At 45.7% G+C, this 18,094-nt stretch overlaps 1 protein-coding gene across 2 annotated transcripts in view; it reads left to right on the forward strand.

Moving 5' to 3' along the window:
- Positions 1-608: 608 nt before the first annotated feature.
- ACE (angiotensin I converting enzyme) overlaps positions 609-18,094 on the forward strand; it is a 79,354-nt gene continuing 61,868 nt past the window's right edge. Inside the window, exons 1-2 of one of the 2 annotated variants that reach the window (XM_040330973.1) lie at positions 609-702; positions 10,538-10,794. In XM_040330973.1, the coding sequence (XP_040186907.1) occupies positions 10,582-10,794 (213 nt within the window). In that variant the 5' untranslated portion in view covers positions 609-702; positions 10,538-10,581. Of the gene's footprint in view, positions 703-10,162; positions 10,383-10,537; positions 10,795-18,094 lie in introns of those variants that run through there. The other variant, XM_040330974.1, reaches the window with a different exon arrangement.

Consider the following 18,094-nt stretch of genomic DNA (forward strand, 5'->3'; position numbering starts at 1 on the left):
GTTTGGGGTAGTGCAGGAAAAAATTTAATGCAGACTAATAAAGAATTAACTTTTTAGGTTCTCTGACATTATCTGAGCTGTAAAAGCTTAGGCTATAATTGGGCTTTAAACGTGAGTACTAGTACTCTATAATACACCATGTGGAGCTTTAGACATGATCCATTGCATTACCTGTACCTGCTGTTAGAGAGTGCTTCAAGTAGCAGGAATCAGACACCTAATTTCAACATCAATGGAAGATATTTATAAAACTAGGGCAAGCTAAAAACTAGGCAGTTTCTGCAGAATTAAAAAAAAAAGATGCAGTTTTGCTTATTAACACCTGACAAAGTGGTATTAAAGCAACTGTGTTCCATATTAAGCACATGAAAAAATATGCCTGGTGCAAAAGCATTTTTCTCAACTTGCCCCAGTTTTATATGCAAATATCTTTGATGTGCAGCGGCCCTTAGGATAGCTTAACAAACGTTCCCCTTTAAGGGAAAACTCAGATTAGGAGCAGACAAATCAAGTTAATTAATAAAAGACTGTCTTGCAGGTAGTCAAGCAAGGATGTGTGTCCCCCCCCCCCCACATGCTGCTGAGGCTGATGATAAGACTCTGCTTTTCTGCTAATATTAGGAGGAAGCCATAAGTAACAAAAACTTACATTTAATTTGTGCTTTTGTTACAAACTATAATCTGCATTGACATAACTAACAAGTAAGTGTATGTTTAAATTCAATGGATATACTAGGTCTATGCTATGAAGTTGTGTCCAATGTGGTCTGTGTAAGGCTCCATTCACACTAATGCTTTTTTTTATGCATTTTGCAGAAATGCAGGGAAGTTTTTTAACATGTTTTTTTTTATGGAACATGGTCGCATCAATGCTTTTTTGTGCCTCTGCGTTTTTGGAAAGGGTCAGAGACTTTTTTTCCTGCAAAAAGCAGCGTTTTGCATGTAATAGTATTCAATGGACCCGCATCCAAAACGCAAGTACCGCGATTTTGCCATGATTTGCGTTTTTTTTTTTTTTTTTTTAATTTTAACCAGTTTATAGCTGGTTGTTAACCACTTGATCACTGGGCACGTAAACCCCCTTAATAACCAGACCAATTTTCAGCTTTCGGTGCTCTCACAATTTGAATGACAATTACTCAGTCATACAACATTGTACCCAAATGAAATTTTCGTCCTTTTTTTCACACAAATAGAGCTTTCCACCCTTGGGTTTTTTATTTTTTGCGCTATAAGAGAAAAAAGACTGAAAATTCTGTAAAAAAAAAAAAAAATGAATTTTTCGTTGTTTCTGTTTATAAAATTTAGTATTTTTTCTTCATTCTTTTGCATAAATGTGAAAGATGAAGTTACGCCGAGTAAATAGATACCCAACATGTCACCCTTCAAAATTGCACACGCTCGTGGAATGGTGCCAAACTTCGCTACTTAAAAATCCCCATAGGCGACGTTGCAGAGTAGTGTGGGGTATTGCAGAGTAGTGTGGGGTATTGCACAGTCTTAGTATGGGGCAGGGATGGCTGAGCAGGGATGGATGGCTGGATCTGTGACTGCAGTTGTCACAGATCCAGCCCACAGCTGGATCCCCCCCCCCTCTCCTCTCACACTGTACCGTTCGGTACAGAGAGGGGAGGGAGGAACCGGCGTCATCACGCCGGTTTGTTTACAAGTGATCGCTCCGTCATTGGATGAGGCGATCACGTGGTAATTTACCGTGATCCGTGATGCCGGCGGTCACGGACATTCCCGTGTGCGCGGGAGCGCAATTCTGGGAGGATGTCCATGGACGTCCTCCCAGAGTTAAGCAATCGCTTTGCAGCCGTATTTAGACTGCAGGCGGTGATTAAGTGGTTAAAGGAAATGTAAAAAAAATTAAAATTGATTAAAAAAAATAATTTCAAAACGCAAATCGCGGTAAAAACGCACGGCAAAAAACGCAGCAAGCACCGCAAAAAGCACTGCAAATACGCTAAAAAGCAACATGCATAGGTGTGAATCGAGCCTAAAGGTTGGAGCAATGGTGAAACGCATGAATTGGAGCAAATATCTACTGATCCTTCTTGTTCCATAGTAGGTTGAATTTTAAACATCTGTGTAATGATTTTTTTTTTGGCTCTGCAGATTGGGAAGTTTATGCAAGTTGTATGCATGTCTCAGAACTACACAAAGCCAGGAAACAACAGCTCAGACTGCTTTGTATTGGTGTTGATACAATGATACATATGGTTCTGGCTCTGCTAGTACTGTATACATGTAATGCTCCCTACCTCTGTGAGGGGTTGATTTACTCTGCACTCACTACAAGTGAACCTGTTGTAGATCTGAGGGGAAGCTCTGCTGATTTAATCATCCAATCATGTGCAAGCAAAAATGCTGTTTTTTCTTTTCCTTGCATGTCCCCCTCAGCTCCACAGTGACTGTTCTTGAAAGTGCACTTGTAGTGCAAAGAAGATTTGCCTTTTGTAAATACCCCCCCCCCCCCCTCCCATGCATCTACTAGCAAAGCCTTCCTGTTTGTTGAAAACTACTGCTTTGGCCCCTTTCAAACTGGGGCGGGAGGCGCGGTGGCGGTATAGCACCGCTAAAAATAGCGGCGCTATACGTCGGATTTGCCACGGGATTCGGCCGCTAGCGGTGCGGAATTAACCCCCGCTAGCGGCCGATAAAGGGTTAATACCGCCCGCAATGCGGGCGTTATTGCCGCGGTTTCCCATTGTTTTAAATGGGAAGGAGCGGTATACACGCCGCTCCTCTCACCGCGCCAAAGATGCGGCTGGCAAGAGATTTTTTTTCTCTCCCGCCAGCGCATCGACTCAGTGTGAAAGCCCTCGGGGCTTTCACATTGAGTAGGCAGTTCAGGAGTTTTTCAGGCGGTATAGCAGCGCTATTTTTATCGCTGTACCGCCTGAAAAACTCCTCAGTGTGAAAGGGGTCTTTGGCACATGTGTTCTGGCCTTCCATGGAATCCTCCTCTGCCCCTTATGCCTGCCAGTGTCTGCAAACACTTTTTTTCTTTTTCATTATTATTCTTATACAGGATTTATATAGCGCCAACAGTTTGCGCAGCACTTTACAACATGGGGGCAGACAATCCAAATCGATACAGAGGGATCAGAGGGCCCTGATCATTAGAGCTCACAATATAGAATTTTTATAGGGCAATACATAGGACTCCAGGGATTAGAGTTAATAAAAAATTCTCATAAAAAATAATTTATTGGCTTGTAATATGGTGTTATAAAGGCTTACTATCGAATGTTTTACAGGTACTGTAAAGATGTCAAAAGATCTTGTAAAATGATATTTATTATACGGACCCTCTGTTTTCAGTGGTTCTTGGTCACTAACCATCATGCATATCGGGAGTCATGATTTCACTTGTTGCATACATGTTTTAGGTTGATTTAAAGTAGAACTCCAGTCAAAATTAAAGCGATTATGTCATGAAAAATATGCATATGGGGCTGGCATTGCTGGTCTACCTTGAAAATACTAGTTGCCGGATTGTCAGAATTGTCAGATTTAGAACATTTTTTTACCAAAAAGAAGTATAAAAATACGTATCGGCCTAAACTGAGGAAAAAAAATGTTTTTATATATTTTTTGGGGGATATTTATTATTAACAAAAAGTAAAAAATATAGATTTTTTTTTTGTTTTCAAAATTGTCGCTCTTTTGTATATAGCACAAAAAATAAAAAAAACAGAGGTGATCCAATACCACAAAAAAAAAACTCTATGTGTGGTAAAAAAAGGACGGCAATTTTTTTTGGGAGCCACGTCACACGACCGCGCAATTGTCAAGTAAAGCTATGCAGTGCCGAATCGCAAAAAGGGGCCAGGTCCTTAACCTGCATATTATTCCGGGTCTTAAGTGGTTAAATGCCATTGTGCATGAGGACTTTTTTAATTGGGCCCCCAGGTGGTTTATGCCATAATGTGTTAGTATGCACCACATATTCTTACATTATGACTTGCCTGTCAAAGGAAGCCCTCCAATTGCTTCCAATTTTTGGGAGCCCCTTTGGTATCTGACTGTTCCGTTGGTTAAATGGACAAGCCAAGGTGATTTCACCCTCATGCATGTGCACGGGAGTCATATCATCATGGAAAAGAGTGGGTGTCAGAAATGTACTCTGAGCTGCCCATGCACAGCTTAAAGCGGGGGTTCACCCGTACATAAAACTTTTTCCCCCTAGATGGATGCTCGTTTTGTCTAGGGGAATCGGCTAGTTGTTTTAAAATATGAGCATTACTTACCGTTTACGAGATGCATCTTCTCCGTCGCTTCCGGGTATGGGCTGCGGGACTGGGCGTTCCTATTTTGATTGACAGTCTTCATCCATCGCGTCACGATTTTCCAAAAGAAGCCGAATGTCGGTGCGCAGGCACAGTATAGTGCCGCACCGACGTTCAGCTTCTTTCGGCTACTAGTGACGCTATGGATGCGACCGTCGGAAGCCTCTCGGAAGACTGTCAATCAAGAAGGAACGCCCGCTCCCGAAGACCCATACCCAGAAGCGACGGAGAAGATGCATCTCGAAAACGGTAAGTACAGCTCATATTTTAAAACAACTAGCCAATTCCCCTAGACAAAACGAGCAGGAATCTAAGGGGAAAAGAAAAAAAAACCCATCATTGGGTGAACTCCCGCTTTAAGCCTTGTACACACGATCGGATTTTGCGCAGACAATGCGTCGACTTTTGTCTGAAGCGCGTGTGCCTTACATACAAACGGCACACAACAAACACGAATGTAGTGACATACTACGTGGTTTTTCAGTTCTTTAGCGCCACCCTTTGGGCACCTTCTGCTAATGTAGTGTTTGGTGAGCATTGCTTTCGAGCATGCGTATTTGTACTTTGGAATTTTGTCTGACGTACGCACGATCGGAAAATCTGACAACAGACCGTTGTCCACAATTTTTTTTTTTTAAAGCCTGACATTCAACATTTGTCTGCAAAAAATCAGACAAAAACGGTCGGATGTTCGGCCAACAGTCTGTCGGCATACAATTCCCAACGGAAAGTCCGATCGTGTGTACGAGGCTTAGTGTCTGTTACAGCTCACAGGCAGATGGAAGCATTTGACAGAAAAAGACTGATAGGGTCTCTTCTGTCGTAAAAACCCTACCGGACAGCAATTTAAAAGAAAAACTTGAGTTTAAGGCTGGGTTCACACTGGTACAACACGACTTTCATCCTACTTGGCCCTGCTACATCTGTCCTACTTGCATCCTATTCACGCTACTGCGACTTCACCGCGATTTTGCCAGGTTATGCCTGTGTAAGTGGCATCAAAATTGGACCAAAGTAGTACAGGGACTACTTTGAAGTCGGCACGACTTGGTCATGCCAATATGAATGATAGACATTGAAAATCATGTAGAATGACTTTTTTTCAGTCCAAAATTGTGGGACAAGTAGTATAAGTGTGAAAGCGGGCTTGCTGCTGCTGTATTCACAATGTTGGATGTTACAAGTCGGATAGTAAGGACAAGGATACTACTTTGATCCGACTTTAAAGCGGTAGTTCACCCTCCTTCACCCCATTATTCCATTACTTTCGGCATCGTAGCGCGAGCTACGGTATGCCGGTCTTAAATTTTTAATCCCCGTACTCACTGTGCTATTGTTGATTGAAGATTCTGACTCCCGCGGGGAATGGGCGTGCCTATGGAGAGGGAGGATGATTGACGGCCGGCTCTGGCACGTCACGCTCCCCGAAGACAGCCGGAGTAGGTCTCGGCTATTCACAGCGCCTGCGCACAGGCTATGCGCAGGCGCCGTGAATAGCCAAGCCTATTTCGGCTATTTCCGGAGAAGCGTGACGTGCCAGGGCCGGCCGTCAATCACCTTCTCTCACCATAGGAACGCCCATTCCCCGGATTCTTCAATCAACGATAGCACGGTGAGTACGGGCATAAAAAATGTAAGACCGGCATACCGTAGCTCGCGCTACGATGCCGAATTTAATTGTCTAATAAAAAAAAACTTTTTTTTTTTTTTTAACAGGGCGAACCCCCGCTTTAATGATATCTAAGTGCAGGGAGGTTTTTCAGGCTGGACATGCGTCCGACTTCAATGAACAGGGATGCGACTTCGATCCCCGACAATACCAGTCACTGTCTGATATGAATCTTGAGGTGGAACACCACACCAAAAAAAAAAAAAAGCCATACAATGCCTGTCGGTCTGGTATGGATTTTAAGGGGAACCCCCTACGCCGAAAAAATGGCGTGAGAGTCCCCCCAAAATCCTTACCAGACCCTTATCCGGCTGGTCGGGAAAGGGGTGGGGGCAAGCGTGCGCCCCCCCCCTCCTGAACTGTACCAGGCCGCATGGGGGGTGCTTGTCCCCATGTTGATGAGGACAAGAACTTCTTCCCGACGACCCTGGCCGTTGGTTGTCGGGGTCTGTGGGCAGGGGGCTTATCGGAATCTTGGAGCTCCCTTAATAAGGGGGCCCCCCCACTTTATGTGAATGAGTGTGGGGTACCCCTAACCATTCACCTGGAGGAAAAAAAATGTCAAAAAATAAAACGCAAAGTAATATATTAGACAGCTCCAGGGGTCTCTTCTGACTTCAGGGGTCTCTTCCGACTTCTCCGCTGACTTCTGCTGCTAGCTCTTGCCCGGTCTTCTCCGTTGTCTACTTCCCTCTTCCGATGTTGACACCACGATCTCTCCCGCTGTAATGCCGTGTGCACAGTGCACAACGACTTATATAGGCATGGGACAGGGTCACTGGATAAGGGGGTGGGGTCACATCATACTCGAATAAGAGTTTGGTATAGATTTTGGGGGGACCCCCGTACCGTTTTTTTCTGCGTAGGGGGGTTCCCCTTAAAATGCATACCAGACCAAAGGGCCTGGTATGCTCCTAGATGGGGAACCCATGCCTTTTGTTTTTTTATTAGGCGTGGAGTTCCCCATCAAGATCATGAGAGCACAAGTCGCATGCCAAAGTCGGATCAGGCAATGATATTCAATGGGTTGATGTAGGACCAAAGTAGTGCAAGGAGCATTTTCAAAGTTGGACCAGTTAAAGGCGTTGTAAGGCTTTGTGTTTTTTCACCTTAATGCATCCAGTGTGAACCCAGCCTAATACTGCTTTAAGTTTGTTTCTACTCCCCATATATTTTTTCTTGCAATTAAATAGAACACATGCAGGAGGACTATGTGAATGAGGCCTTAAAGTGGAACTAAACTGTATCTGATCACCACAAACTTAAAACGCTATTTAATTCAGTCTTAATAGTCGTAGCAAACCCGCCCATCCATCTAAGTCTCAATGTTTTATTTTTTTGTTAAGACACTTTGAAAAACGCCCAGCGTTTTCTAGCTGCGACCATTTTAATCAAGAGAAGATAGTTCATATAGTGTTTAGTTCCTGAAATCTATCTGCCTTTAGCTTATTAATGCAGGCAGGAGGATGTGCTTAGCTTGGAAAGCCCCTCATCCTCTCTACTCCATGAGAAAGGGGGGGGGGGGGATTGCCCTGTAGATTCCTGGGATGTATGACATCATTTTGGCCTAGGCTAGAAACCAGGAAGAAAATGGGTGGGGGGGGGGAAACAAATAAAAATTGAAAGACCTCAATATAATATACTGTAGCTTTCTATCTATCTGCAATTCTAGTAGCATAAGGGTTTAAAATGGTCAATGTTGAGTGAGAATTTAGTTCCACTCTAAGGAGAACAGTGGCGTCACCTCACTGCCTACAGCCATAGAAAAAGAATTGCGTGCTTTCAGATGTGTTTTAGAAATGACTTCCACACCCATCTGGATACATGCAGTTTGACATCTGTGTGCCAGAGGTTTCAAGATTGTGTTTTTTTTTTGTACTCCTCCCTCTTCAAAAACACCTTTAATGAGGGAGTTTGGAGGTGAAGGAATTTGACTGGCCTGCACAGAGTCCTAACTTCAACCCTATAGAGCACCTGTGGGCAGAATTGGAGTGGAGACTGCGAGCCAGGTGTGTGTGAAAAACAAAATATATATATATATATAATATATTATTTTTGTTATGCATACACACACGTCGTGTTTTTTTTTTTTTTTTTTTAACAAAAGTTCATATTTAGGCTGTCATATGAAGAGGACAGTGCAGTATAGCGTGTTGGTATGCAGCATGTGGAATAGGACATAATGTAGATATTGTGAAAGGGCAGTTTATGGTGTAGTCCCCTGTAGGGGGAATATGACATTGATATTTGGAAAGAGCACTGTATACATTCTCTGTGCGCTGTGACAGGGCAGATGGTGCCATTTTCCGTAGGGGGAATAGGACACAGATATTTGGAAAGGGCAGGTGATGCGGTGCAGTTTCCTGTAGGGGGGGGGGCCCTGATATATGGAAATGGCACTGTATACACTTGCTGTACACTGTGAAAGAGCAGATGATACAGTGCAGTTTCCTGTAGGGGGGGGGGAATAGGACATAGATATTTGGAAACGGCAGATGATATGGTGCAGTTTACATCCTATTTCCCCCCCCCCCCCTACAGGAAACTGCACCGTATCATCTGCCCTTTGCAAATATCTACGTCCTATTTCCCCCCCCCCCCCTACAGGAGATATTTGGAAAGGGCTGATGATACAGTGCAGTTTCCTGTAGGGGGGGGTAGGACACATGTATTTGGAAAGGGCAGATGATACAGTGCAGTCTCCTGTAGGGGGGGGGGGTAGGACACATGTATTTGGAAAGGGCAGATGATACAGTGCAGTTTCCTGTAGGGGGGGGGGTAGGACACATGTATTTGGAAAGGGCAGATGATACAGTGCAGTCTCCTGTAGGGGGGGGGGATGGGACACAGATATTTGGAGGGGGGGGGTAGGACACATATTTGGAAAGGGCAGATGATACAGTGCAGTCTCCTGCAGGGGGGGGGGGGAATGGGACACAGATATTTGGAGGGGGGGATAGGACACATATATTTGGAAAGGGCAGATGATGTGGTGCAGTCTCCTGTAGGGGGGGCATAGGACATAGAAATTTGGAAAGGGCAGATGATACAGTGCAGTTTCCTGTGGGGGGGGGGTAGGACACAGATATTTGGAAAGGGCAGATGATGTGGTGCAGTCTCCTGTAGGGGGGGGGGGTAGGACATAGATATTTGGAAAGGGCAGATGATACAGTGCAGTCTCCTGTATGGGGGGGGGGGACACATAAATTTGGAAAGGGCAGATGATACAGTGCAGTCTCCTGTATGGGGGGGGGACACATATATTTGGAAAGGGCAGATGATACAGTGCAGTCTCCTGTGGGGGGGGGGGGTAGGACACATATATTTGGAAAGGGCAGATGATGTGGTGCAGTCGCCTGTAGGGGGGGAGGACACATATATTTGGAAAGGGCAGATGATACAGTGCAGTCTCCTGTAGGGGGGGGGGAGATGGGACACATATATTTGGAAAGGGCAGATGATGTGGTGCAGTCTCCTGTAGGGGGGGGGGGGGTAGGACACATATATTTGGAAAGGGCAGATGATACAGTGCAGTCTCCTGTATGGGGGGGACACATATATTTGGAAAGGGCAGATGATACAGTGCAGTCTCCTGTATGGGGGGGGGGGGGGCACATATATTTGGAAAGGGCAGATGATACAGTGCAGTCTCCTGTAGGGGGGGGGGGAGATGGGACACATATATTTGGAAAGGGCAGATGATGTGGTGCAGTCTCCTGTAGGGGGGGGGGTAGGACACATATATTTGGAAAGGGCAGATGATACAGTGCAGTCTCCTGTATGGGGGGGGACACATATATTTGGAAAGGGCAGATGATACAGTGCAGTCTCCTGTATGGGGGGGGGGACACATATATTTGGAAAGGGCAGATGATACAGTGCAGTCTCCTGTATGGGGGGGGACACATATATTTGGAAAGGGCAGATGATACAGTGCAGTCTCCTGTATGGGGGGGGGGACACATATATTTGGAAAGGGCAGATGATACAGTGCAGTCTCCTGTAGGGGGGCATAGGACACATATATTTGGAAAGGGCAGATGATACAGTGCAGTTTCCTGTAGGGGGGGGGGGGGTAGGACACATATATTTGGAAAGGGCAGATTATGTGGTGCAGTCTCCTGTAGGGGGCAATATGTGCAGTGTGATGAAACTATGAAGCAAGTGCTAGTATGTGTAGGGCACAGTGTGTAGGCAGCACAGTGCAGGGAGCAGTGTAGAGGGGCTATGGAAGAAGAGACTGCTGTGTGATAGAGGGCAGTGCACATAGACGAAGGGCTGGAAGTGCAGTGAGGAGTAGACATTGTCTCCTCTCCCCGGCCGGCAGACCATGGGATTACAAGCACGGAGTTGAGATGCTGTTGGATGTGGTGCTGAGAGAGACGAGAGGAGAAGGCAGCAGCTGTCAGAAGAAGGTGTTGGAAGGACTTTGGAATCGTGTGATGTGTGACAATAATGCTGTAGAATGGAGAGGGACAGCCCGTGTCTTCTTATCTCTATGAGGAGGGCTGGCTTTCTTCCTTTATTATTGATATAAAGACCTTACACCGTGACTCTTGTCTCACTACAGGGGAGCCTGGGGACGGAGGTGAGCCTGGGGAGCACCTGGTAAAGATGGTCCGGACGCTCCTCCTGGGGTTTCTCCTTCTGGGGGGCACTCTAGCCCTGGAAGACATCTACCTGCCCGGCAATTATGGCTCCACAGAAGCGGAGGCACAGCGATTTGCCACTGACTTCAACAGCACAGCCGAACAGATCCTCTACAAGAGCGTGGAAGCCAGCTGGACCTACAACACCAACCTAACAGAGCACAACTCCCAGCTGCAGGTAAGCCGGCCAGAAATACACCTCAGCTAGTCCGACATTGCTGACCTTCACCTTTTACTATAGTTCGCTACAATGTTGGCTTGTGTTCTGTGAGCCGATAAATCATGGAAATGATAGAATGGTCTCACCCAATAGATCAGATGAGCAAAATACAAAACCACTCAATCCTATAGAAGTTGAAGCCACAGGTTTGATGCAAAGTACACGATCTGTAATGGTTATTAGCTAAACCACATTATACAGGATTTATACAGCGCTGACAGTTTGCACAGGCTTTACAATCTAGAGACCATATGGTTACAATACAAAAGGGTTAGCCATGATTAAGCACCGACCGCAGTGTGAAACGCGTAGGCTGCTATCTCCACTGTTTTGCTAGACTTTGTAGTGCATTTGCCATCTTTTTTTTTTTTTTTTAAATAAAGACAACCTAATGCCCCATACACACAATCACTTTTTGGCATGAAAAAAAACGAGGTTTTTCCAACTTCATCTTAAACGACGTTGCCCACACGCCATCGTTTTTTCAAAATGCTCTAGCAAAGCGCAGTGACGTACAACGGCACTATAAAGGGGAAGTTCCATTCGCCTTTGGGCTGCTTTAGCTGATTCCGTGTTAGTAAAAGACGATTCACGCTTTAGGCTGCATTCACACCTGAGCGTAGGTCGTTCGGTCGTTTTTTTTTTCTGGCGTTTTTGTCACGCGTATTCATGCTTATTTGCATACAGCGTCGTCCGATGTTTTTGTACTTCGTCGTTTTTTATTTTAGCCAATAGGAAAAATGATCATGTTTTCATCACTTGTTGCTATGTTGGTAGATTTTTTTTTTATCTTCTGCCTAGGTGAAATGTTCTATTGATTAAAGCGACAAAACGCCCGTAGAAAACGCTCGTTGTCGCGCTAGTCGCTTGAATCGAGCGTTTCCATTACTTTCTATGGGAAATAGAAACGCTCAAACGCCCAAACCGCCCGATTCGCGCAACAAAAAAAGGGTCCGGAACTTATTTGAGCTTCAGGCGTTCGGCGTCAGGCGTTTTGGAGTGGAGATGTGAACCATCTCCATAGGGAATAATGTATTTTTTCCCCTCTAGCGTTTTTGAGCGTCGCGCTTCAGGCGACAAAACGCTCAGGTGTGAATGCAGCCTCACTGTCTGTTACAGCGTGATGAATGTGCTTACTCCATTACGAACGGTAGTTTTACCAGAACGAGAGCTCCCATCTCATAACTTGCTTCTGAGCATGCGCGGGTTTAAAATGTCGTTTTTGCCCACACACGATCATTTTTTACAACATAAAAAATTGAAGCATGTTCGAATTTTTTTATTTTTTGTCGTTTTTCAGAAGACGGAAAACGATGTGAAGCCCACACACGATCATTTTAAATTACGTTTTTAAAAATGTCATTTTATTTCATGCCAAAAAACGACCGTGTGTACGCTGCATTAGGGTTTTTTGGAAGTGCGGCTGTCCATTCTTCTAGCCTTTTATAATTTGCCTTGTGCATTGCCGGTGACTTGTCCTTGAGGTTCCCCTAACGGGGAAGTTCCTTCAAGGACTGTGCAGGCACAAACTTGCCGACGGAAATCTCCGAACCTCGCCCGGCATCCAGGCTCATTCTTTAACATCCCCGTGGATTGGAGGATGTTAAAAAAAGAGCCAGGAGGCCGAGCGAGCGGAGCGAGCCGTCCGAGCGAAGTGAGGCCGACTGGCCACTTTCCTCGAAATCCACGGCGCCCTGGATGCCGGCCGAGGTTCGGAGATTTCCGTCGGCAAGTTTGCGCCTGCGCAGTCCTTAAAGGAACTTTCTCGTTAGCCGGAACCATATCAGCAGATCAGGTTGCGCCTGTGCAGGAACTTCCACGATAGCCGGAACCATACCGGCAGATCACCGACACTCCTGGTCTCCTGAGAAGCTATTTATTGTCCAGCATACCCACCTGGAGTGGTAACTCCCCTTTCCCACAAAAGGGTTAGGAGTTGAGAGCCAACAATCAACTACAAGGGAGGGGCAAGTGATACAAAATGTAATAACTGGAAAAAAACTAAAAAAAAATCACATTCCCCATGGTGGATCCAATGCTGCATCTGTCTCTCGCTGCCTCTACAGTGATACAGTGAGAACTGAGCGATTAAACATTGCTGATCACTTAGTTCCCCTCCCCCTCTCTGAGCCTGTTAGTCACCTGCCCCTCCAGCGCTCACTGGGAGTTCAGAGCTGTGAAGTGGGCAAGAGGGGCTGGCTCAGTCTCCCAGTGGCTTGCTGAGAGGCCTGGCCACCTGCCGGTCCAGGCTGCTGGGTGGATCCCAAATGTAAAGTCGGGATTGATCCAGCTCCTGGACTGGCTGAGTGACACATGAAAATGGGTTATAGGACTTCATTCCTGTGATCCATAGGAGAAGTAGAGACAAAAAAATTAAAATAAAAAAAGCTTTGGCCATACTTCTCCTAAAGTGGAATTCTGGGATAATTGCTCATAAACTGCCCACTTCAGTCCGGGCAGCCAGCACCACTGCAGGGAGAGGAGGGAGCACTGACAACAGATGGGCCACTGAAGCCTATGGGCGAGGTCATCGTTCTACACTGTATTAGCCTTTGTCAGAGCGCTCTCTCCTCTACGCTGGCTGACGGGAGATCACATGACCAGAGCAGCCTGAAAATGGGGAAATATATAAATCTTGCCTACACATGTTGGTATAGGTTATCCTGGAGTTCTACTTTAAAGTTTAGTTGTTAGGTGAAGGTGGGATAGGCTTTCCTGAGGAGATGAGGTTTTGGGGATCATCTAAAGGTGGGCTGAGTAGGAAATGGCCCAACAGATTGAGGATGAGAGAAGTCCTGGAGTCCAGTAATCTGTCCGATAAATACCCGCTGAGCAAGCAGATGGCTGTTCTGTGCCCCCTTGTGCAGAGCGGACACAGACACAGCCTGCTCTTCTCTATGGGCAGTTGGATATAAATTGACCGCCTGTCCATTCACAACCTACTGTCATCCCATCCAATTCGCAGGTCCCCATCTGTCTGTTTTTTTTTAGCAGATCGGATCAGATGTCGGTGGGTGTCAACTGACGCAGGTGTGTTAACACCGACCACTCTGTAGAGGGCAATGGATGATCTGATCTGGTCTGCCTAATAAGAAAATAACTGACGGGTGGATCCGATCGGTCTGCTCGTGTGAAAGGGGTCTTAGTCTCTGACTTGAAACAAGTATGCATATCTGGAAAGTCGGACACCATTACTGTTCTAGTTTCAGGTAAAAGGCACAAAATATTGCAGCTAGTAGGCAAATCTGACTGTAAGCAAACTAACATCTGAAGAATGGGAGGAAGCAATTGTAATCTGTTCTCAGGAAGGGTTTCCTTCAAAGTGACCCTTCCACCACTGGGTGACTTATAAAAGAAAGCCAGCTCTGCAAAAGAGCCCATGTATTCATTCTATTATTAATTTAATGATTTTTTTCTGCCGACTGGCACTCAAAACAAAGGGCCCCATTGCATGGCAGAAGTGCTAGCCATTAGGTCACTGTGCTGCCCCTATAGCTATACTAAAATTTTCCCTGTGTCTTAAAAATTCTGCTTCTAGGCCACCGCTCCTTCTCTTAAAGAGCTGGTCTTTTTTTATATCTGGTGACTTTATATAACAAATTAAATTCGAGTGTCGTTTGGTCTATTAATTGCTATAGGGTGGCCCATTCTCATGGTGGACCCTTGCCTTCCAGAACGCAAGGCCTCAGCCATATTAGGAAATGGGTTGATGGGTGTAGAGTAGCATATGGATGTGGCCCAGGCTTTTTTCTGAAAAGTAAGCGTGGCTCTGGTCTGGGCACCTCGGTGAAGAATTTGAGAACGAAGCTAAAAGTTTGTGTTTAGCTAGGTAGCTGCCACTCCAGGTAGGGAAACCAATTAAAAGGCAACAAACATGACATATTTTAAGTATATAGCAGGTGAATGTGGGAATCTTATGTCTTACTTGTCTTTCACCTTACAAAATACCACTAGGAAACAAGTCTTGTACACTTCAAACAGTAGTAATACTTAGACATCAGACATTGGGCCAGATTCTCAGAAGAGATACAACGGTGTATCTCAGGAAACACAGTCGTATCTCTGTTTTTGGCCCCGGGTATCTATGCGAGCGATTCCTAGAATCATTTTCGCATAGATACGGCCAAGATCCGACAGGTGTAAGTCACTTACACCGTCGGATCTTGGATGTAATTCGACGCTGGCCGCTAGGTGGCATTTACGTTCAGTTCTCATTTGACTATGCAAATGATCCTGATATGCCGATTCCCGAACGAATTTGCGCCGTGTAGTCGTCATTTACGTTGTAAGCGTAAGGTTACCCCTGCTATATGAGGGGTAACCTTACGGCAGTCTGCCGTATGGCGTCGTGTCAGCGTCGTCTTTTTCCGTCGGTTACGTCGTTTTACTAAGTCGTCCACGAATACGACTTTACGTCAATGACGCTCACGTCGGCGTCATTGACGGTTTCCGTTGTGAGCTGGAGCATGCGCACTGGGCTCTTTTTCCGCCCGGCGCATGCGCAGTTCAATCGGCGCGGGGGCACGCTTAATTTGAATACAAGCCGCCCCCTTTGAATTACGCGGCCATACGCCGGGCCATTTACACTACGTCGCCGCAAATTACGGAGCAAGTGCTTGGAGAATACGGCACTTGCTCCAGTAAGTTGCGTTGGCGTGGTGTAAATGGCTTACACTACGCCAACGCCGATTCTTTGAGAATCTGGCCCATTATCTTCAGGGCCGTCTTTAAGGCAGGGCAAAAGGGGCAGCTTCCATGGGCCCTGTCATTGTTGTGGGGCCCAAAGCAGCTGCCCCATACTTGCCAACTATCCCAGTTTAAATTCCCTTGTCCCTTGAAGTTTTAGTCCTGTGCTGTGTCCCGATATCTCAGGGCAGAACTGGGCAGCATTAGTAGCAGCGCTTCTCACTATTGTTGTGTATAGATGACTCGCCTGTACAAGAAAATTTTTGCCCAGGGTCCAATCAACATTAAAAACAGCCCTGATTATCTTGCAAAGCTTAAAATATTTTCCAACTTTAAAAGCTAATGATTCTGGTTGCTTGGGGTTAGAGCAGCCATACAATAAGGAAGGCATCTTATTCAGTTTGAGAAAAGATTAGATCTACCTGTTCCTGTAATGATCAGCGTGTGCCCGACTGCCCTCAGGCACTCCTGATGTCCAGTGCTAGACAGGAATGTTTAGCTTGGCCAACGATTCTTGTTTAGGCAATGGAGAGAGAATAGCCGGTGCTGGCAGATACCGCTGGTATCACTTATTACAGGGAGGAACAATAGTAAGGTTAGAGAACCTGTCATGATGGCTAATCAATGGTTCCTAGTTGGCTGACAGTCATGCACCAGACTTTATGGATACATGTTTGTCATTAGACAGGTGAGGTCCCTGACATGGGACAGCAGATCTGACCACCAGAAAACGGTTCTATATGTTCTTTCCTAAGCCTTTCCTTACTGTCCTCTACAATGCACACTTTGCTGGTAACCACACATGGCGTTCCAGTAGTGTAGTTTAGCTATCTCTGTGGGACTTCAGGACAGATATGCGAACGGCTGATTTTTCATTATTTTTTTTCTGGGAAATTAATTTGTCAATTGGCTGACCAGGGGTTGTAGTGTGCCCTTATAATCACCATTCAGCAATACTACGCGGCGTATCTTGTCGCGGAGGTGTGAATGCAGCCTTATACTGCAGTATTTTGTTACATCTGTGAGTTCATGTGTTTTATACTGCCTAAATCGAGGGTCAGCAACCAGTAGATCATGGCCAAGTGATGGGTAGATGGATTGCAGTCTGGGCTTGTTGTCTCTCCATCCCAGAGCATCAAATGGAGTGCAATGCAGAAGGACTACTTGTAAAGTTGGAGCTGTAGTAGAGCGCAAGAGCTGCATAGGCTGATGCCTCCTCTGTAGTGATGACTCCTGTCCCATTCAGAGTAATACCAACTGCACTCCATCTCTTATCTCAGCAAGCAGTGCTGCTCTTCTGAAAAGCAATGTGTTTGACAGATAACGAGGAGGTGATATGTTGCCTCCTCGCCACCTGATTTAACCCCATGATTGCCGTGCAATGTGTGTGATTGCGACACGGTAGTACAGCAGTTAGAAGGTTTAAATCGGGTGTGAGGAGGTCACACACTGCCCAGGGATCTTTGCCTTCTCCCATATTTTTCAGGTAGATCTCCACCTCTTTAACCATTTGCCACCCGTCAAATGATGGAGGAGTGGTGTGGCTCTCATTCTGGAATTACGAATTAGAACAGCCGCTGTGGGCACGTGGCGTTTGCAGCAGCACCATGTTCCTAGGACACGGTGCGATCTTGGCAAAGAGCAGATGATGCAGCTCTTTAACCATGTGATCGGCTGTGTCCAATCGGTGCCGCCTATCAATGCCCACCAGTGCTGCCCATCAGTGCGGCATATTGGTGCCGCCTCATCTGTGAAGGAGAAAATGTATTTATTTTACATCATTTACTGACAAATGTATTTATTTTATTTATGTATTTTTTTATGTATTGTATTATGTATTTATTTATTACGCAATGTATTCATTTTTCAAAATTTAGCTTTTTACTATTAAATAACCCAGTAGTGCTTAAATACCACCAAAAGAGAGCCTATATTTGTCTGAAAAAAAATAACAATTTAATTTGGGTACAGTGTTGCATGACAGCGCAATTGTCAAAGTGTGACGGCGCTGAAAATTTGCCAGGGCAGGAAGGGGGTGAAAGTGGCCAGTAGGCATGTGGTGAAGGTTACCTACACCTGGCCTAAATGTTCAATTGGTAAAAAAACATTTGTGTGCAGCTAGCTGTTCTGCAAACTATTTGCAGTGGTATAAAATAAATCTGAAGCCTCGTACACACGGCCGAGGAACTCGACGTGCCAAACACATCGAGTTCCTCGGCCAGTTCAGCACTGAAGCCGCCGAGGAGCTCGGCGGGACGAGAGCTCCCATAGAACAACGAGGAAATAGAGAACATGTTCTCTATTTCCTCGCCGAGCTCCTCGTCTGCTTCCTCGGCCGAAAGTGTACACACGGCCGGGTTTCTCGGCAGAATTCAGCCAGAAACTCGGTCGGAAGCTGAATTCTGCCGAGGAAACTGGTCGTGTGTACGAGGCCTGAGAGTTTTTAATTCTTTGTTATGGATGACATTTCTGCTGGTCTGGTCGGTACTCAGTTGCCAATTTCCTTTCTCTTTTTTTTAAGCTGTATTACCAGTTCCTCAGGTGCTAGGTTGTGCATTGAACAATACATCTA

Source organism: Rana temporaria, chromosome 12, assembly GCF_905171775.1.
Source record: "Rana temporaria chromosome 12, aRanTem1.1, whole genome shotgun sequence".
Lineage (NCBI taxonomy): Eukaryota > Metazoa > Chordata > Amphibia > Anura > Ranidae > Rana > Rana temporaria.